The following is a 22,007-nucleotide window of genomic DNA, read 5'->3' as shown; positions in this document are numbered from 1 at the left end:
AGCTATGCAAGGTGTAGAGGTTGGAGAGTTCCTTTAGAGTTGTGATGGGTTCTGACTGAAACCCAAAGTGGATTCACCACCCTTCTGACATCAGAGTCACCAGCCTCCACTGCATGCAAGGAACCCTAGTTGACTACCACCAGGGTGACCCTATGAAAAGGAGGACCAGGCTACTGTATCTTTAACAGTTGCACAGAAAAGGGAATTTCAGCAGGTGTCATTTGTATGCATGCAGCACCTGGTGAAATTCCCTCTTCATCACAACAGTTAAAGCTGCAGGAGCTATTCTGCAGCTATACTGTGACCATATTTAAAGGAGGGCAGGGCATCTGCAGCTTTAACTGTTGTGATGAAGAGGGAATTTCACCAGGTTCTCCATATATACAAATGACACCTGCTGAAATTCCCTTTTCAATACAATCGTTAAAGATACAGGAGCCCTGTCCTCCTTTTCATAGAGTCACCCTAACTACCACTTTATTCTCTGCACATGAACATCTTTGCTAGGGCAAGTCGGTCCTAATGAACCACTGGAATCAACTCATGCCTGAGGAACCAACCGCGTAACGGAGGCACCCTCGGCTTGGGTTTGCTACTGCAAAAACTCTCATAGACCTATCGCCTGAGTCACCTTGAAATCCTGTTTACTAACATAAAATGGCAAATCCTTTTTGCTAACAAAAAATGATTCCGAGGCAGTTTCTGCCAGTTCCATGTGCACAGAGTCAGAGATACATGAGATATTTGGGGTGGGTGGGTGTATTTTTGCATGGAGTGGTGACTGGCCCACTGCAAACTATGTTCGTCCCTGGTTTTAGGAGCGCCAGCTGACACATCCTCACCACTTACATTTTCCACGACTGTTCAAAGCACTTCACATACATTACTTCGTAATCCATATAACAACCCAGTAAGGCAGGTCAGTATTATTATCCTCACACTGCAGACGGAGAAGACTGAGGCTGAGAGAGGTGGAGGGGAGGTTGTCTTCTTAATACCATCTCGGGCAGATTCCCTCATCTGTCGTCCCGTCACTTAGTCATGCTGCTCTCCAGGGATGACTCCAGGGACCACTGGCTTTGTGTGAATGGGCCCAGCTCAGATCTGGCAGCCTTCATATCGCTTCACAGGCCAGCAAACACACAGCGCTTTCCCCCCAAGAAGCGATTCACACCTTTGGCTCGAGTCATTGCGTGATAAGAGATGCAACGGCCGTCTCACCACCACCACCCACCCGCCCTCGCAACGTCAGCTTCCGTGCAAAAAGAAGCCGGCTGACATATTCAGTAGCAACCCTTTGCAAGTAGGGCACTCCAGAGATGGACAACCTGAGAGACGAGAGGTACATTGCACAAAAATCCGAGCATTCTACGCACGTTACATGGCGGATATATAAAGGGCAGGGAGGCCGCGACGATTCCCTCTTCCCAGTCTTTCTACTCAAGATACAGGGCTAAATCATGAAATCTGCCCCCATCGCCCCGCGTTCCCCGTCCTTGCTGTATCACCGGGACGCAGATTCCTCCTGTGTGGTCTCCTCGCTTGAGAAATAGCCAGATTTCCTCGCGTGCAGCTGGTAGCAATGGCAGAAAGGTGGCTTTTAAGCCTGTACGGTCTGTGTGTGTGTGTGTGGAATTGTTGATGTGAACTTCAACTCCAGTGGGTCCGCGGAGGTGCAATCCACCCTTCGCAGTCCTGGCAGTGGGACTGAAATGGCTTCCCTCTGGGCTGGGCTGGGGGGGAGTTGGATTTGTCAACTTGGGCCCCTTTCGCAGACCAAACCGTCGGGCCTGTGTCGCGTCATTTCCTTTGGGGGGTGGGGGGTGGCGGCAAAACGTGTGTGCCATCGCAATCTCTTGCACACAGGGATCAGGACAACCATGAGGAAGGGCGACCCAGAGTGAGAGCCCAGCATCCTGCTCACAGGCGACTCCTACACACCAGACCCCTAGCGGCGTGGGGGCCCGGCCTGCCTCCCGCATCCAATCCGTGGCTCCGAGACCTATCATCCCTGGGGGCCTGTGGTTGCTCCATTGCTTCCAGGTCCCAAGAACACCCTCAATCGGGTCTCTCTCACACACCAGAACTTTCCTTTCCCTGTAAAGTTAATGATAATAATGAGGGGGGGGTGGACTTACAGGTCTTTGTCTTTGCCTGTTAGCTTCTGTAAGGCTTTTTGGCGTTTCTGTCCTTAACCACCGAGGGCTACAAACTTTAATTAATTAATTAATAATACTAATAATTTAAAAAGAAGAAGGAGGAGAAGAAGGAGAAGCAGCAGCAGCAAGAGTTCCATGGTTGTGTCCCTGAGCCAAGACAAACGGCCTTGCGACTCACGGGAGTCCCGCGCCAACGGCATCTTCAGAATCACGTGTCCTGAAGGCTCCGTCCACGGCCTCAAAAGATGTAAAAACGTAGAGACAAAAACCACACCCACGAAACACCGGCCAGGCCTTGCGATCGTCCCACCAAAGTCAGATCAAGGGCTTCCCCGTTCCAGGACAGGTTGTGGCGTTTCCCCAGGGATCCATCCCACTGAAGGACAAGCTGACTTCCTCCTCCGGTGGGCAGAGCAGGAGGAGACGCTCGTTCTCCTGCCCTTGGGCAAAGTTCGGAGGCTTTTCCGAGGAAGGAGGAAGGGGTGCTCGGGCCTCCCCGGGGAGATCCAAAGGCAACTGCGTTGCAGCCAGGCGGGCAAGTGGCTCAGAAGGACGCGGCCTCCGTCTCAAGGCCTGCTTGCTCCCTCCCCAAGAGGAAGCGCCAGCAGGCAACGGAGCAGAGGGTTCAGTGCTTTTTTGGGTCCTGGCCTTCCGTGGCGGGGGAAGCGTCACACCAGGTGTCCCCGGCCATTGATGTAAATGCCGTTGGTGGTGGGCTTGGCCCGGAGCGTGCCGTTCTCTTGGACGAAGTGGGTCATGGCCTGCTTGATGTTGTTCTCGCCGTCCCGCTGCTCCTCCTCCTCTTCCTTCTCCTTCTCCTCTTTCTCCTTCTCTGTCCGGTTCTCCTGGACCAGAGTCGGGGGTGGAGGCAGCAGCTCCGTCTGGGTCTCGATTTCCCGGACTGTCGACAAGGTGGAGTAGCTCCGTCCCTCCGCCTCCTCGCCCTGAGCAGGGAGAGAGAGAGAGAGACAAGGGGTGAGCCAGGCAGCATCTGGCAGAAATCTGGTGGTGCTCCGAGAGGGCCCCCCCTAAAAGGACCCCTGCAAGGGGCGCAGCAGGACAGGGGGTGGGGAGAGTCACGAGCCAAGGCCAAACAGGACAAAACTTAGGGGGATCAACACTACTGCTTTTAAAGCACTTTGAAAACGTTTTGAAAACTGTTTATGCAGTGTGTCCTGGGCCCAAACAGTTGTCAAAACTCTTATAAAGCGCTTTAAAGCAGTAGTGTAGATCCCCCCTAATTCATTTTTAGGGATGGATGGGAATTCTGTTTGGGGGTGGGTGAAATCTCAGCGGATTTCACAGGTTCAGCCCGGGCGGGTTTCATTCTGTTTCCTCCCTCTGGGGTCAACTTGATTGGTAGCAAAGCAATCCAATGCACGGATTCCATCGTGTTTTTTTCATGGTCGCTATTTGTGCAATTTGGATCTTTCTCCGAGCCTTTGAATTTGTGCAAATGGGATCGTAATTTTTTAAAGCAAGTTTTTAAAATGGCAGCCTTGCATACTTGTCCCTGATCGCAAGTCCACCTACTGCCTGTGGTTTTGCTCAGCAAAGAGCTTGTCCATTTCACCCTCCACTTGGGACTTCCTGAATGAAGGTTGGGGGAAGCAAGGAAGTGGAGAATGAAATGGACAAGTTCTTCTAGGGAATACTGCTCTGCTGGGCTAAATCAAGTCATGTTTGGAGCGGATGAAACTGACAAGGATATTTACAAGAGGGGAATAGGCCTTTGATGGACTACATAGCAGGCAGGTGATCTTGCCTGAACATGGCATAAGGTCAAATAGTGGGGGGGGGGGGGAGTAAAAACATTATGACCCAATTTGCGCGAATTTAAAGACTTGGGGGGGGGGGGAGAGATCCAAATTGTGCAAAACACCAGAGGCGCAAATCACAGGACCAGAAAAATGTGCAAATCATTTCCCAAATCAGGAAAAAATATTTAAAAGGTTGTCCCACAGAGGAGGGCCAGGATCTCTTCTCAATCCTCCCAGAGTGCAGGACACGGAATAACGGGCTCAAGTTAAAGGAAGCCAGATTCCAGCTGGACATCAGGAAAAATTTCCTGTTAGAGCAGCACGACAATGGAATCAGTTACCTAGGGAGGTTGTGGGCTCTCCCACACTAGAGGCCTTCAAGAGGCAGCTGGACAGTCATCTGTCAGGGATGCTTTAGGGTGGATTCCTGCATTGAGCAGGCAGTTGGGCTCAATGGCCTTGTAGGCCCCTTTCAACTCTGCGTTTCTAGGATTCTATGATTTATCAAAATGGAAACTCTGTGAACTCCTACCAGGCCTAAATGGAATGAAATCTTGAGCATCACACATCCCTAACTGAGATAGCCCAGGATATTCCAGCTGATACCTCTTAACGGGAGCCAGGTGGCCAGGAAAGAGCAGAAACTCACTAGGAATGTGAACCCCATCGGAGAGCCAGGGAGGAGGTAGAGACGGCCCACCTTCCCCCTCACAGCTAAGGGTGATTTAGGGTGTGTGTGTTTGTGTAAGTGGCATGCAATGTTCTCCAGCCTGGTGCCTGGGAGTTGTATCCAGGAGAGTCCTGGAGCTTCAGTCCAGCATACCTGGAGGGCACCAGGTTGGTGAGGGGGATTGTACAGGAACAAAAGAGGGGCATTTGAAATTGAGACAGACTGGGAGAGACACAGAGAAAACCATTTTACCTTTTCTTCGCTAAAGAATGTCTCCTTTTTTTTTTTTTTAACATTTGTGCGCGTGTGGACCGGTAAACGCTCATTCTCTTCTGCTTTTTCTTCTCTGCTAACTGCCTTTTTAGCATTAGGCAGAAATGCCAAGGAATACCCATCAGCCCGGAGGTCCCCCTGCTACCTCACCCCACTGAGCCGAGAACTCACCAGGATGGAGCAGAGGCTGGTTTCGCGCAGGCTGTCTGCCCGGAAACTGCCCTGCCGGCTCTCCCGGCACAAGCTGTCCGCTCGCAGGCTTTCCCGGCACAGGCTGTCGCCGCGGAAGCTGCCCTGCCGGCTCTCGGACCTCAGGGGAAGGTTTTCTTCAGTCTGAACAACAAAACAAGGAACGGGGAGAAGCGGAAGGGAAATCGGAACAAGGAGTTAAAACAGGCCGTTCTGCGTCAAGCTGCCTCCCGCCCCGCCCGGACACGGAGCCCCCCCCCCGGGCTCTCAGCCAAGCCTACCTCGCAGGGTTGGCGTGAGGATGAAATGAGGAGGAGAACCATGAGCACCCCCTTCAGCGCCTTGGCGGTAGATGAGGCAGGATACGAAGGTAATGAAATGCAGGACAATGGAACAGGCGGATTGCTAAGGCCTGGGGTCAAGAGCCTGTTTTGCAGGCTCCATTTCCGTAAAGCGCCGAGTGTCCGCTGGTGCAAAGTGAAGGTTATTTCTAAGCCTAATTGCTGGGAGGGGGCATTTTAGAGGGGTCACAGGCTGAGGAGGAAAGAGTGAATCCTCCCCTTCCCCTTGTGTTGCAATCCCCCCCCCCCCCCCCGATCAACTCCCAACATAACAATGGGCCTATTCAGGCAACACGCGAAGCCTCTTGCAGCAAATGGTGAGTGAGCATGTTTAAACCGTGGTTATGTAGCCACCGTGGTTAGGAATGGTTCAAGCGACACGCTGAGCCACAATGTTTAGCTCAACACGCTCAGCCACCCTGGCTTAGCGCGTCATCCGAACAGGGTCAGTGAGGTTTAGGAAAAACACATCAATTGGGAGGTTTGTTTTAAGTTTAATTGCCACGCAGGGGGCAGTTTGCAATTCGAGAAGAAAGGGTTCACCAGGGTGACCCTATGGAAAAGAGGACCGGGCTCCTGTAACTTTAACCGTTGTGTACAAAAGGGGATTTCAGCAGGTGTCGTTTGGATGCCCGCAGCACCTGGTGAAACTCCCTCTTCATCACAACAGTTAAAGCTGCAAGAGCCCTGCCTAGAGTGACCAGTCACAAAAGAGGGGATTTGGATGGGGAATTCGTTAGCTGACTTTGCCTTTAAATAAATCTTAGACTTTGCCTTTAAATAAATCTTAGTAACTATTTCTAAATTTGCATACACAGACATAAATGAGCATATATATCGGTGTGATGCAGCAGGCTTGTGCCCTGTGCATCTGGGCCTCAAACCCTCTGAGCGCCTGGCAGTGCCAATGTTCTGGTTACTCTGCACTGGGAATGGCTCTCCAGGAGAGGGTTTTCCCCACTGTCTGCAGCCTGATCCCTTTTTTAAATGGGAAACGCTGCCAAACTGAACTTGTGCCCTGCCTGCCAGCTGGGGATGATGGGAGTTGCAGTCCAACACATCTGGAGGGCACCAGGCTGCCGTAAGAGCAAAGCCCGATGCCTCTCATTTCCCAAATTCACAGCTGCTGGTTTGTATGTGTCCCCCCCACTTCCTCCCTCTAGGGGGCGCTCAAGGAATTCCCTGGCTCAGCTTGGCAGTAACTGCAGAGGAGGAGGAGGAGGAGGAGGAGAGGCAGATAAAGGGAAGAAGAAGGAGACCCTGGCAGTGCAATGGGGCCTCCATGTTCAGTGCCAGTCTACCTCCTAGTTAATATCTGATGCTGGAGGCAACACTAGGAAGGGGCCGCAGCCTTGAGGCCTTGTTTGTCCGTTGCTCAGGGCCCCTGGCTGCTGACCACTCCCGGCGGTGACAGAGTACTGGACTCTAGATGGCTGAATCCAGCAAGGCCGTTTTTATTTTCTCAACCTGATGGATAAGAGAGGGGGAGTCCTTTCCCCCTCCCCCGTCAGAAAACCCATTCCTCACCCTCTTGCTCTGCCCAGCCAGCCCCAAGTGCTCCCCTCAACCCTCACCTGGTTCCGGGTGTCCGTACTGTGGCTCGAATGCAGGCGCCGGATCGAGTTCTCCCGCGTCAGGGTCAGCTCCTCTTCGCTGCCAGGCACAAGGAGAAGGAGAAGGGCGGTGAGGACCTGCCCCAGGCCTAGCAGGAAGAGCCCGCTGGGCACCAGGGTGCAGGTGGCCAGGTCTCAGGTTTGGGCCGGTGGCGCTTGGCTTTGGGCTCTTTCGTAGTGCCTCCAAGGGGAAGCGGCCCAAAGACACGGGTGCGAATCCTTGGATCGCAGTCCGGTCCCCTGAGATTCCCCAGGTGGCCATGCCCCCTTTGCTGGCCCCTCCCCCTCAGTGGATTGGTTGCTTCGTGGCTTTTTTTGCATTTCTCCCACATCCTAAAATGTCAAAAGCTTTCTCCCAAGGCTTAGTTTCTGGCCATGAGAGCTTCACATTTAAAATAGGCAGGGTGTGTGTGTGTGTGTGTGTGTTGGCCATGCCCCCTTTTGCCTTTGGCCCCGCCCACTGGAACACGACCTCCCTTGAGCTTTTCTGAAATGGAATTCCGCTCTCAGGCCAAAAGAGATTTTGCACCCTTGGTCAAAAATAGGGTGACCCTACAGAAAAGAGGACTAGGCTCCTGTATCTGCATTGAAAAGGGAATTTCAGCAGGGCTCATTGGTAGGCATGCCAAACCTGGTGAAATTCCCTCTTCATCACAACCGTTAAAGCTGCAGGAGCCCTGCCCTCTTTTGTATCAGGTCATTCTAGGCAGGCTCCTGCAGCTTTAACGGTTGTGATGAAAAGGGAATTTCACCTGGTGCTGCATACATACCAATGACACCTACTGAAATTCCCTCTTCTATACAGCTTTTAAAAATACAGGAGCCATGTCCTCTTTTCCATAGGGTCACCCTATCTAAAATCTTAGGGCGAGAGGTGGGACAAAGGAAGAGGAAGCCATTTCTCGGCTTTATTGTTCCCTCTGCCCTCATCAGGCCTGTCTCATGAGGAGACGCACACAGCCAGATTCCTCCCCTTGAGTCACCACATGCCACCCTTTCCCACACCGCCGTGGCACCATAAGGCCACATCCATCCCACCACGCCTCGCCCTATGGCTCTCAGGGGTCTGAGCCTCACAAGATCAATGCAAGCGGGGGAGGATGACAAGAGGGGGGATCTGGGCGGTTCAGGCTCCGTCTTTGCACCCAAGGTGACCACAAGGATCACGTCAGGAAAGACGGCATGACAAGAAGACCGGAATAATCCTGCATCCACGTGAAGCCACGCAGCCCACCCACCACAGCTTACTATTTCTCCGTGATGCGCTTGGTTTTCCGCTTGTGGTAGCAGGTCATGAGGACGACGACCACGACGAGGAGGCCCAGCAGCACAACGGAAATGAGGCCTGCCCCGATCATGGAGACGGAGACCACGTCCACCTGCTTGGTGGGGTTCCCTGTGGGAGAGGCAGAGGGAAAGGAGGTGGGTGCCATGATGACAGGCCGCTTCATAGAATCATAGGATAGTAGAGTTGGAAGGGGTTCATAAGGCCATCGAGTCCAACCCCCTGCTCAATGCAGGAATCCACCCTAAAGTATCCCTGACAGAGGGTTGTCCAGCTGCCTCTTGAAGGCCTCTAGTGTGGGAGAGACCACCACCTCCCTAGGTAACTGGTTCCATTGTCGTACTGCTCTAACAGTCAGGAAGTTTTTCCTGATGTCCAGCCGGAATCTGGCTTCCTGTCATTTGAGCACTCAAATCGCTTCCCCTCCACCCTGCCCTCACGGTGTCAAAGCACCAGTTCCACTTAAGCACCGGTCTGAATTTATCCATTATTCCATTCAATTTATACCCCATTTTTCTACCGGGAAATGGCGCTCAAGGTGGCTAACAACTGTAAAAGCCGAAATGTAAAATGAAAACAGGATTAAAAGGAAGATAAAGCAAATGAAAAACACAACAATAAAAGGATAAAAACGGCACCGAACCCAACAGAACAGCTTAACTGCCGCAGGCCTGTGAGGATCAAAAATAGATTTGCCTGCCGGGAGGAGGACAGCAGAGGGGGAGTCCACCCAGCCTCCCTTGGCAGGGAGGAGTTTGGGGGCCAGGGAGCAGCCACCAAGAAGGCCCTCTCGCGTCTCCAGAGCAGATCATTATGTCATGATAGGAGAGTTGCAGATGGGGCGCCGCTCCTATGAAGATACGCTAAAGCATTTGGGGTCCTTTTCGGTCAGGGGAAAAAGACAAGAAAGGAGGCCATCTCCTAACCGATGCCAAGGCAGGAGAAGGCTGTACGTGAGCTTTCCAAAATGAACCTTTATGTGCCAGCAACAATGCAAAAAGGGGCTTCCTTGATTTTAACCATGCAGGATTGTCAAATAACGTGCGGTGCACAAGGCATGAAAGAAAAACAATGGATCAGGCACAGATTTGATTGATTGATTGATTGATTGATTGATTGATTGATTACATTTCTATACCGCCCAATAGCCGGAGCTCTCATAGATATGTCTCTATGCATCTTAAACAGTGTTCCACTCTCCACCCAGCCTGCTCCCCCCCCACCCCCACATGGGTTGGACTGGGAATTGTCGTCCAATACGTGGGGAGGGCACCGGGGTGGGGAATGGAGCCGTCTCCACTCAGAGCTTAGTAGGAGAATACAAACCTGAATCTGCTTCCATTTGGTTCACCCAAACAACAACATGGACAAGAGGTCTCACATACACACACACACACACACACACACACACACCGGAATTGTACCTTTTATGTTGACGGTGGCCTTGACCTCCTTGCTCGCAAAGCTGTTGGCCACGTGGCAAATGTAGACGCCGCTGTCCTCCAAGCCGAGGGGTTTCTGGAAGAGCAAGGTGTCTCCCCTGACCTTCACGCCGCTGGGGAGAGGATCGTCGAGCCTGGGCAGAAAGTAGACAAGGTGAGAAAGGAAAAGGAAGGCACGTGGGGGGCTCACGGGCTCTTCGGACACACCGGCACTGTCGCCAACGCCTGACTTAAATTATCACAGAATCATAGAATAGTAGAGTTGGAAGGGGCCTCTAAGGTCATCCAGTCCAACCCCCTGCTCAATGCAGGAATCCCCCATAAAGCATCCCTGACAGATGGCTGTCCAGCTGCCTCTAGTGCGGGAGAGCCCACCACCTCCCTAGGTAACCAGTTCCATTGTCGTACTGCTCTAACAGTCAGGAAGTTTTTCCTGATGTTTTGTCGTGCTGCTCTAACAGGAATTTTTTCCTGATGTCTAGCTGGAATGATACAGCTCTGGATCCATCACAGAGGGGCCTGGTGCTGTAATTTCCCGCAGAGGCACATGGACGCAACCCTACGCCGTCACTTGACCACAGCAGCACCAAGGGAGGGATTGCCTTCACTGAGCCTGTCCTGAACCCACTGACTATCCTTTCCACTGGATGACTTCAAGTTCTAGCATCATGGGCGAGGGAGAGAAATGTCTCTTGCCTCGACCCATTTCCTCCAGACACAGCCACTTGGACATTTTTTGAGTGGTGGGGGGAAACTTCACCTGCTATATTTCTGTCTGTGTAGGGTGACCATTTGGAAAGGAGGACAGGGCCCCTGTATCTTTAACAGTTGCACAAAAAAGGGAATTTCAGCAGGTATCGTTGGTATACTGCAGGAGCCCTGCCCTCTTTTGGATCTGGTCACTCTAATATAGCTCCTGCAGCTTTAACTGCTGTGATGAAAAGGGAATTTCACCAGGTGCTATGTGCTTACAAAGGACACCTGCTGAAATTCCCTTTTCTCTACAACTGTTAAAGATATAGGAGCCCAGTCCTCCTTTCCATAGGGTCACCCTATGTACCATTAGCCACCTCCCCCTTCCCTCCCCTCTATATCTGTGTCAAGCTGCTATTAAATGCACAGGAACAGCAGCAGGTCAAAAAGTGGGCAACCCGAACAGCAAACTGCCCGGCCAATGCTGCAGGAATCAAGAGTTGGGCTTGTAATTTCTCAGGCTTTGATCCAGCGACCAAAGGAGCAAAATTACCACAGGTTATAGGGGGTGGAAAAGATTTTGGGGGAAAGGGGGGTGTTTGCAGGAAACAGGACAGGCTGGAGGCAGCTGGAGAGTGAAGATGAACCCCTCACACAGTGCCAGCCAGACATTTTGGACTTCCCACTTCTTCCACTTCTAGGGATGTCTTGATACAATTTTGGTAGGGCGGGTTTCACTTGCTGACACCTAGGGGTGTCCATCGCTGGGAAATCGAGTTCTTTTTTGGATCAACAGAGTTCTGCGGCGTGGACGACTTGCTTTGCGCGCTGTTTCCCAAACATTTTGCACATTTTGGGGGGGCGGAGGGAAGGTTCTGCAGTTTGTGCACATTTCTGATGAATTTGTGCAAATTCTGCTAATTCGGCCCTAACTTGTGCAAATTTTGATCCCTGCTGAGCTTGGTTCACAGTGGGAATTGAAATGAAGGTGGGGTGGGGGGTGGGGAAAGCCCAGGAAAACCCGTCGAACCCCACCCACAAACAGAGTTCTCCAACCCACAACCCAGGACATCTGAAAGTTACAACTCTGAAGGGCAATGGATGCATCTTAGCGGGCACAAAAGTACATGATGCGCGTGCCTGAATGTGACAGTGCTTCTGTAGCGTTGGGAGAGGCTCGTTGTAAACAGCGGATGCGGGTGGCAGGAAATTACGTTTTTCTAGCTGATCTTGAACCCAGCCTTTCCTAAACTGGGGTCCTCCAGATGTGTTGGACTACAACTCCCACACATCTGGAGGACCCCAGCTGGGGAAAGGCTGCGGAGGAGGACGGTCTGTCATAGAGTGAGAGAAGAGAGTCTTCAGGGAGGTGTAACACATTGCGATCCTATGGGGCTTACTCCTGGGGAAGTGTGCGCCTGGGGTCGCAGCTCCAACTGAGGCAGGGCAGTAGTCCTTTGCATGGGAATTGGAGTGCTACAAGCGTGTCCCTATATGTCCATCGCTTTGGCCAGAGGGAGGGGCGTCACCCAGAAGCAGCTAAGCAGCTGAAAGCTTGGAGCTTGCTGGACAAGGTGAGAGATTGTGCTCCTCTCTCTCTCTCTCTCTCTCTCTCTCTCTCTCTCTCTCCCCCTCTCTCTCCTGCCCTTTCGGCTGCCTCCCAAGGACATGCCCAGGCTCGTGATGGAGTTGTAAGGAAGATGGGGAGAGGGGGAGAGAAGAGGAGGGCGGGGTCAGCCATGACATCATGAACAAAAAGGTGCTGAAATCAAAGGGATCCCTTCCCCTTTCCCACGGTGTGTTGCATAGCTGAACCGGTGCCGGGGCGTGTTCAGATACCGCCCCAAACTCTGCACCAATTCAGCCAGCGTCTGAGCTGCTTAGCAAGGGCAACAGAACCCCACCCCTCCTCTCTCTCTCTCTCTCACACACACACACACCATACACACAGGCACAATTTTATGGAGAAACACTTGTCCACTTGTTAAACCCCCCCCCCCAAAAAAAACCCCAGGGGGAAACTGTGCCGCACACACCTCCTGATACATAAATGGGAGAACCTCCTATCCATCAATGTACGTGCATCAACATTTCCAGATCATAAAACTTCTTATTTATGTAGCTGTTTTTCTTAGCTGCTCAAGAGACCTGCATTAGGCGGATATTTTGATTCCCATATTACAGCTGGAGAAACTGAGGCCCCTAACACCACCTTGTGCGCCCTCTTCAGAGGGAAGGATTGAGCTGGGAGTAGCCCAACTCAGGATGGATACTGTTAACAACTATAAACAAGCGTATTTCATATCTCTGCTGCATATATAATTTCCCTCTGCAAAAAAAAAGTACAAATGCTTGTATAAGCACACACACACACACATATCTTTGGCAGAGATTACAGGTACAACTTGCAAAACAATCAAGACATTAGAATTTGCAAGCATGCAACTCTGCATATAAGCGCACGATCACACACACACGCACACACACACGTATCATGAAAGAGCATGTTGCATGATGAAACTTACGCGCATAGCGCCGACACTGCCCCTGACACACTGCTTTAATGGGTCCACACATGTTTCAAGCCCTCCCCCCGCTCCCCGGTCACCCCAGGTAATGGTTACGAGTTTAAGGAGTGCAGTGCCACAGCCCACAAAAAGGGCAGAAAAAGCACAGGGTCAGGGGCAAAGAAGACATCGGCTTTCATTTTAAGGAAGAAGCCCATATTTGAAGCCCTCAAGGCTTCAAAGATGTGCTTGATGGAGTAAAGCCACCTGAAATCTCAAAAGGCAGAAAAAGGCTGGTGAACAGCCGGTAGACTTGCTATAGGGTGGAGCTTCGGTGCCCTAGGAACATAGGAACCTGCCTTAGACTGAGGGCGTGGTGTCTACAGTAAGGGAAAAACCTGCCGCCTTATCAGGGTTCCCCCCTCTTGAGTCTTTCCACATTCACTATAGGCACCTTTAGACGGCAACCAACAGCGACCACGTGGCTTGTCATTGAAAACTTCCCCTCTGGACAATGCTCCATAAAGTTGAATGAAACAGGGCCATCTAGTGGCTGAATTAATGCCATGATTATTTTAAATACTGCATTATTTCCATTTTTTTTTAAAAAAAGGAACACTGATTGGCAGCAGCAGTTGCTCGCCAGCCTTTCAGGCAGGATTCTTTCCCAGCCCCCTATCTGGAGACCCCGGGGCACAGTGCCCTACATATCAACGTAGGAAAACGCCTTATCCTAGATCCATTTAGCCTAGCATTGCCAACACTGACAGGCAGCCGTGGCTCTGCGGGGTTTCAGGCTTCCCAGGCCTACTTAGAGACACCGGGGATCGAAACTGAGGCCTTCTGCATGCAAAGCAGGGACCGTACCACTGCGCTATAGCTCCTCCCCTGCCGAGAGAACTCCATGCTCCTCCCCACCGGCAGAATGAATTATGCAAAACAATGCTGCACATTTCCTCATTATATCCAGGTGTTGCAGAATGCCGACCTTTTCAACACAGGCTTGTGCTATGTGAGCCAGGCCTGACCCTTCATTATTCTCTGGTGAATTGTAAGGGCCTGCTAGCAATTGGGGTTGTGCTCTCCATCCCTGCAAAACTGGCCTGGGGCAGAAGGAATTGACTCAAGGAGATGTTGGGGGGAGGGTGCTCTAGGATCCAGAACTGTCACTGGAGGCACAGGTGAACTCAGTGGCGAAGAGCACCTTTTATCAGCTTAGGCTGATATACCAGCTGCGCCCTTATCTGGACAGAGATAGCCTAGCTACAGTGATCCATGCTCTGATAACCTCTCGTTTGGATGACTGCAATGCGCTATACGTGGGGCTGCCTTTGAAAACGGTCCGGAAACTTCAACTGGTACAAAACAGGGCAGCACGGTTACTAACAGGGACTGGCCGGCGAGATCACATTACGCCAGTCCTTTTACAATTTCATTGGCTGCCAGTCCAGGTCCGATTCAATGTGCTGGTATTGACATTTAAAGCCCTAAACGGCTTGGGGCCAGGTTATCTGAAGGAACGCCTCCTCCCATATGTACCTGCCCGGACCCTAAGGTCATCCTCAGGGGTCCTTCTCCGTGAGCCCTTGCCAAGAGAAGTAAGGCAGGTGGCTACCAGGAGGAGGGCCTTCTCTGCTGTGGCACCCCAGCTGTGGAATGAGCTCCCTAAGGAGGTTCGCTTGGCACCTACGTTATATGCTTTTACACGCCAGGTGAAGACCTTTTTATTCTCCCAGCATTTTAACAGTCTATAAATAAATTTAAACATGGTGTTTTAAATCTGTAATTTTGCATTGCTGCTGTTTTTATCTAGTTGAGCTTTTATATTGTATTTTATATTATAGTTTTATACTGTTGTTTTATACTTTGAATGTTTTTAATTTTTGTGAACCGCCCAGAGAGCTCCGGCTATTAGGCGGTATAGAAATGTAATAAATAAATAAATAAATAATCCCCCCCCCCTTGAAAAGCTCTGTCAGCTCAGATGGTGTGCCTCTTAGCACACACAGAGAGCCTTTTCCCTAAGTGAAATAAGGGTTTGTTTCTCCCCCCCAAAAAAGGACCTAAGGACAAAGTGTCCCTGAGCACATGCAAAATGCCTTTCCCCTGCGGTTAGCAAATACCTTTCGAAAAACACACCAATGAATCAGATGCCTGGAGCAAGTGCCGTTCCTCAGGCAAAAAGCAGCTTTTAAAGACATTGGTGATCCAGGGCAGAGTTGCCTTAAGCATGTGCAAAGTACTTTCCCCCCCCCTCCAGGAGGAAGCAGCTTGAAATGCATCAGGGCTGAGTGCCACTCTCAGCATGCAGAGAGCCTCCCCCTAAAGGGTATAATCTTTTGGTTGGGGGGGAAATAAAGTCCTACAAAAAGCGGAAGCAACACCTGCATTGCCTCCTCGTCTCCTTCCAGGGAGGTGAAATTCTGAGCACACCAATAACCACCCGGCAGGTCGGCAAACGGGCCGCTGCGCACGGAGCTCCCTGCTCTTTGCACCTCGTCCTCCGATCTCGAAGAGGGCAGACAGACCTGGAGAGAACCTCATTCCTGCCTGCCACCCCCCCCCATCAATCATCCCCCCCCCCCCCGCCAGCCCTGCTGACTTGGCTGTTTTCCCCTGCTCACCACAAAAGGCCACAAGGTGCAGGTTTGGCCCGAGGCTGCTTCCCCGAAACCCACGGCAAGTCCCAACTGGTCCCTCCAAGCACAAAATGGCTTCAGAGACAGGCAGGAATTGCTGGGTGATGAATAAGTGTTTACGGAGGATCAGCCTTCTCTTTGAATGGGACCCGTGGGAGCTTTTGGAGGCAGCCAACCCAGATCAGGTGCACCGCGGGCTGGGAAGAGCGCGGGAGGTCTGGTGGGTGAGCGGCTGCCGCCCTGCATCCTTCTGTGAGGCAGGAAGCCCCCCAAGACTTGCGCTGCCTGGGTGCCCGGGGCTACGGGAGAGGGCAAGAGGGCCGTGGGCAGGAAACGTTGCTGGCTGCTTGCGGGATGCCGGGCGACGCGTCGCAGCGGGAGAGTGTCGGGCAGGCAGCCAAAGCCCACGCCGGGAAACGCCGAGCCGTCAAGAGATTCCTGTGGTGCAATCGGGGATTGGCATCCCATGAAACCGTGGTGCAGCAGAGGGGTCGCCCCTGGGGCAGGCGGAGGAAGAATGGGGGCCGGCTGCACTGTCAGCCAGCCCGGTTTGCCCCAAAGGCGCCGGCAGGAGGGCCGGATGAATTGCCCCTCTCCCCAGACAGAATCCCAACCGGGGCAACACTGTTCAAGGTTTTGCCTCCCTTCGCCCCATGGGGAGGAACAACCGGCCACACTCGGCTGGTTTTGCCATCTTCCCCCAGAAGACGAATCCCCGCTTAGAATCATAGAATCATAGAATAGCAGAGTTGGAAGGGGGCCTACAAGGCCATCGAGTCCAACCCCCTGCTCAATGCAGGAATCCACCCTAAAGCATCCCTGACAGAGGGTTGTCCTGCTGCCTCTTGAAGGCCTCTAGGGTGGGAGAGCCCACAACCTCCCTAGGTAACTTAGGAAGCAGCCTTAGGCCAGTTCAGACATCTCTCCAACTCATCGGGCACAGACATGGGTCTTTTCCATCACCTGGCCCTCCTTTGATGGGGAGATGCCAGGGATTGGACCCAGGGCCTTCTACTGGCAAAGCAGGAGCGCCACCTCTTAGCTAGGGTGACCCTATGGAAAGGAGGACCAGGCTCCTGTATCTTGAACAGTTGTATTGAAAAGGGAATTTCAGCAGGTGTCCTTGGTATACATGCAGCACCTGGTGAAATTCCCTCTTCATCACAACCGTTAAAGCTCCAGGAGCCCTTCCCTCTTTTATACCTGGTCACTCTACTATAGCTCCTGCAGCTTCAACTGTTGTGATGAAGAGGGAATTTCACCAGGTGCTGCATGCTTACAAAGGATACCTGCTGAAGTTCCCATTTCAGTACAACTGTTCAAGATACAGGAGCCCGGTCCTCCTTTCCATAGGGTCACCCTATGTACCATTTGCCACCTCCCCCTTCCCCTTGCTCTTCATCCTTGTTCTCCTAGGCCAGTGGTTTTTCAAGGGCAGGGCAGGGCCTGGCAGAGTTTCGGCTGGCGGATCTACATTGCAGTTCCCCAAACAGAGCCAAACCGTGGCTCAGGAAAGTGGACCTGGAATTGCAGAGCAAGAGTGCCTCTGAGCATATGTTCAGCTCAGGAATTTGTGCAGTGAACTGGAGCATGCAAACACATCCTTTCATACATAAACCTACACACACACACACACACACACACCAGCTTTCTTGATTAGCATCCGAATTAAGGAGGGAAAAGAGGCCTTTACATTTTGCAATTGTTAAAATACCAGGAGTTAGAAACTCTTGCTGATCTGCTACTGCAAATCACCCGGAGATCCACCAATAGATCTATCGATAGATTTGCCTTCCGCGCACTCCTGTTCTAGGGAACACAGTGCGGTTCTTCATCCCGAAATGGTGGAGAAACTCCCTGGAAGCCGTACGCCCCATGTGCCCCAATTTCTCCTGCTTAGCATCCGTGGTCCCTAGTTTCTGATCCCGCCCTGTCCCTGGTAAATCAGTGCCCCCGTTCTGTCTCGATTGGTGTGTTTGCAGAATGCCTTGTTAAAATGTTACGGCTGGGGGTTGCAAACTTTGTCCTTCTTCGGGATTCACTTACACACACACACACACACACACACACACACACACACACACACACACACACACGGTCCCTCCAGGATCTCTGGAAGCTAAATCTCAGAGTGGGGAACGGATACATCTTTTGTCTAGTGTGTTAGCTTTATTCCTAAAGCTTCAGAGGAAACATTCAAAGCAATGTTTTTGTGAACCGCCCAGAGAGTTTCGGCTATTGGGCGGTATAAAAATGTAATAAATAAAATAAATATCGTTTTGCCTGGAATGAAAAAGGAGGATATACATTCTATTGACTTTTTTGTTTTATTTTTTACTGTTCCACCCAGGGCTTCAGACATTGGTTTTACACGCACACACGCACGCACACACACACTTCGTCCCAAGGCTGAGCGATGGGATTCGAACCCGGGACTCCCTGGTCCCAGGCAGACCCTTGAACCATGACTCCAGGCTTCTCCTGGTGCTCCAGGCCCCTCCGCCTTTAGAAAGCGATGTCCCGCTTGGGTCTGCCCCACCAAGGCCTCCAGAGCACGCGAGAAAGAAATGCCAAAGGGCTCACCGAGTCCAGTTGTACGTTGGCGGCGGGTTCCCATCTCCAAGGCACTTGAGGGACGCCCCTTCCTTTCCTTCGGCCCAGTCGTCCTCTGCCTCGTGACCCAGGACTGAGGCATCTGATAGATCTGGGTGAGAGAGGGCATGTAAAGTCAGCCATTTTGTGTATCGCACAGCCCACGTAAACAGGGCCTTTGGTTCTTCTTGAACCTCCCCTGCGGAGGACACGTGGGCCACGGAATGGTAGCAAGCAGGCCGAGACAGGAACCCCACCCCCACCCCCGAAATAAAGTCCCAAGGGCCAAGCCGACACAGAGGGAGGGTACCTACATGCCACGTTGAGCGTGTGCGTGATCCTCTTTTTGTGCTGGAGCCCCGGGTGGGAGACGACGCAGGTCAGGGCCTTGCCGTGCATGCTCCGCCCGGGCACCACGTAGAATTCGCTGGTGACGGATGCCGAGCGGGGGTGCGAGGACTCCTGGCTCTTGGCTTCGCCACGCACCTCCGTCTCCCAGGTCACCGTGGGGATGGGGTTCCCCTCCGCGGTGCACGAGGCGGCCAGAGTTCGGCCCTGACCTTCCTCCAGTGGGGGGCCCAGGTTCAAGGTCGGCAATGGGGGCACTGCAGGAGAAGGAAATAACCCCAAACATGACTTAGCAGAGGGGAACGACACGTTTGGCAGAACTGTTGCTGGCCCCAGAGGTCCTGGCCAAGGACTGGCTCGTGATCAGGAGGAAGGGCGTGTTGTCCACCCACTGAAGGCCAGGTCAATGACAAATCCACCAACAGCTGCCCGCGTTCTTTGGATGCTTTATGACTATCCGTGATCATACTAAGTCAGGGTGTGCATCGGATTTGGACAGATTTGGGAGATGACCGAATCAAAGTGGGGCTCCTCCAAAGCAGTTCAGATCTGAATGCGAAGGTTTGGATTTAGAAGGACACAGACATCGCTACATTTCAACCCAAGCTCTCTATACAAAGAAAATGCCACGGTGAGGAGAGTTGAGGAGGGAAAGGGTGGGCTTTGGTGAGTGACAGCTCTGGCTTCTAATCACAGGGGGTCATTTTGTCTGGGCTCTCCCATCCCAGTGCTATGGGGCAGGGATGCTGAAGCAATATATCACAGGACTGCTCCGGTGTTCAGAGCTCTTTGCAAGTTTTCTCCCCTTGGAGCAAGTGATTTAAGAGGTTTGGTGGAGTCTGTGAGGCCCGGGAGGATGTAGCGTAGGGTGTTTGTTTGGAGGAAGCAGCAGCCAGGCACCTCTCCATCGTGCCTGGGTCCAGCTCCAGCTGAGAGCCCCCTCCCTGCTGCTGCCAACTGTCTCTGCAGAGGCAATCAGTGAGGGAGGAAGCAGCCGCCAGGCACCTCTCCATCGTGCCTGGGTCTAGCTCCAGCTGAGAGCCCCTTCCCTCCTGCTACCAACTGTCACTGCTGAACTTTGTAACTAAGATTGTAGTGCCTGAATTTGCTTTCCTTTCCCCCTCCTCCTACCTCCCAATCCCCTTTCCTTTTGTGCCATGTCTTTTAGACTGTAAGCCTGTGGGCAGGGACTGTCAAGAAATACTTTTGTAAGCCGCCGTGAGAGCCTTTTTTGGCTGAAAGGCGGCATAAAAATTGCTTAGATAAATAAATAAATAAATAAATAAATAAATAAATAAAATGCTGGATTTTCAGTCCTTCTGCCGCTGCTTCATTCACATCTGTCACCCACCCTGTCCTGTTGCACTTTCTATGACTTTGATGCCGACTGAACAGAAAAAAACACGTCTAAAGCCATCTCCCATCCCTAGTCCCTAACACCAATCCTCCTGAAACTTTGCAGGTTTCTTGCCTATTCAGCAATACAGAAGGCATCAGTTGGAATGGACAAAATAGAATAAAACTAATCAGCACACAACTGCTAAAATATTAAATGATATCAAAGAAGCTGGCGTGGTAAACAGACCTTTTATATGACTTATCATAAGTGAACAAACATTTGATATAATTTAGTGCACAACCCGCAAATTATTTTACAATAATACTAAGGCAACCAGGATGATCAGGGGTCTGGAAACCAAGCCCTATGAAGAGAGACTGAAAGAACTGGGCCTGTTTAGCCTGGAGAAGAGAAGATGGAGGGGAGACAGGATAGCACTCTTCAAATACTTGAAAGGTTGTCACACAGAGGAGGGCCAGGATCTCTTCTCGATCCTCCCAGAGTGCAGGACACGGAGTAACGGGCTCAAGTTAAAGGAAGCCAGATTCCAGCTGGACATCAGGAAAAACTTCCTGACTGTTAGAGCAGTACAGCAATGGCATCAGTTACCTAGGGAGGTTGTGGGCTCTCCCACACTACAGGCCTCCAAGAGGCAGCTGGACAACCATCTGTCAGGGATGCTTTAGGGTGGATTCCTGCATTGAGCAGGGGGTTGGACTGGATGGCCTTAGAGACCCCTTCCAACTCTGCTATTCTATGATTCTATAATCAAGCATAAGGAGTTAACGAAACTGAACGAATTGTGGTGTAGCGGCTAAAGTATTGGACTGGGAGTCAGGAGATCTGGGTTCTAGTCTCCACTCAGCCATGGAAACCCGCTGGGTGACTTTGGGCCAGTCCCAGACTCTCAGGCCAGCCTACCTCACAGGGTTGTTGTTGTGAGGTTAAAATGGAGAGGAGGAGGATTATGGATGCCGCCTTGGGTTCCTTGGTGGGATATAAATGTAATCAATCAATAAATAATAACCAAACTCAAATGGTTTGCAATAACAAAGTGATAACTGAATGGTTAAGCTACAGGCCTCCGGAACTGTTTGATCAGAGGCAGTTCAGCTGAACGCTCAAAAAGGAAAAAGGCTCCAGAAAATATTTAACATCTAAGAATAAGGTTTCCAGTGTCAGCTCCTGAGGAAGGATTATTTTTAATCCGAAATGTCGAGCATTCTGGACACAGACGAGAATTATTAAAGATTTTAAGCACTTTTATCGGCACTAGAGCTAAGTCTCTCAATCCGTGCCTGCACAGTGATGCCTTCTTACCCTACCAACTACACGTTAATCTTGTAAATCGCCCAGAGAGCTTCGGCTATGGGGCGGTATAGAAATGCAATAAATAAATAAATAAATAAATAATCAAGGAGCAGTAAAATAGAATGGCATAATTAATTTCCAAAACAAGGATGTTCCTTTTCATCATCATCATCATCATCATCATCATCATTATTTTTATTTTTATTATTGGCAACTATTATGAAAATGACATATAACATGGAGAGGCCCTAGCGAAAACAGAATCACCATGCAACCTTTCGGAAGGGTAGGTTAGGGTGACCAACTGTCAGGATTTCCCCGGATTTGTCCTGGTTTTTGTTCTTTCCATGGTGTCAGGGGGGATTTTCTATCATTTTCAATAATGTCCTGGAATGACACACCTTCCTCTTTAAGGCTGCCATTAGCATGGCAGGAGGGAATGACATGCTTTCTTGAGGCACATCATTCCCCCACCCCGAGCTCCAATTGAGGTCTTAAAGGGGAAAGTGGGTCATTCGTGGACATTATAGAAAAGGCCCCCATTGGCGTGGATGGTGGTAGTGCAGAATGAAATCCTTTCCCCTCCTCCACTCCAATCGGGTTCTTTAAGGTGGCGGGGGAATAACGTACTTTCTGCAGGATTCAGAAAGCTGTTTCCCCCCACACACACACACACTAGGTGTCCTCTTTTTTGGTTTCCCAAATATGGTCACCCTAGGGTAGGTGCACCATTTTTGCGTGGAAAGTGAGTCTTCACATTTTGGGGTTGGGTGGTGGAGTGTGTTTCACTTGCCCTAAACCCCCTTCAGCGATTTGTATGAAAATGGCATCTGTCAAAGGCAAGAA

General features: G+C 51.4%; 1 protein-coding gene across 1 annotated transcript in view; it reads right to left on the bottom strand.

Annotated features, from left to right (window-relative positions):
• Positions 1–2,469: 2,469 nt before the first annotated feature.
• NECTIN4 (nectin cell adhesion molecule 4) overlaps positions 2,470–22,007 on the bottom strand; it is a 57,714-nt gene continuing 38,176 nt past the window's right edge. Inside the window, exons 4-10 of the mRNA XM_063146233.1 lie at positions 18,478–18,768; positions 18,155–18,275; positions 9,715–9,866; positions 8,254–8,401; positions 6,967–7,045; positions 5,034–5,195; positions 2,470–3,103 (exon numbers count right to left, since the gene is read on the bottom strand). Coding sequence (XP_063002303.1) covers positions 2,828–3,103; positions 5,034–5,195; positions 6,967–7,045; positions 8,254–8,401; positions 9,715–9,866; positions 18,155–18,275; positions 18,478–18,768 — 1,229 coding nt within the window. The 3' untranslated portion in view covers positions 2,470–2,827. The remainder of the gene's footprint in view (positions 3,104–5,033; positions 5,196–6,966; positions 7,046–8,253; positions 8,402–9,714; positions 9,867–18,154; positions 18,276–18,477; positions 18,769–22,007) is intronic.

Source organism: Elgaria multicarinata, chromosome 21 (assembly GCF_023053635.1).
Source record: "Elgaria multicarinata webbii isolate HBS135686 ecotype San Diego chromosome 21, rElgMul1.1.pri, whole genome shotgun sequence".
Taxonomy (NCBI): domain Eukaryota; kingdom Metazoa; phylum Chordata; class Lepidosauria; order Squamata; family Anguidae; genus Elgaria; species Elgaria multicarinata.
This window is presented reverse-complemented; position numbering and strand designations above follow the sequence as displayed.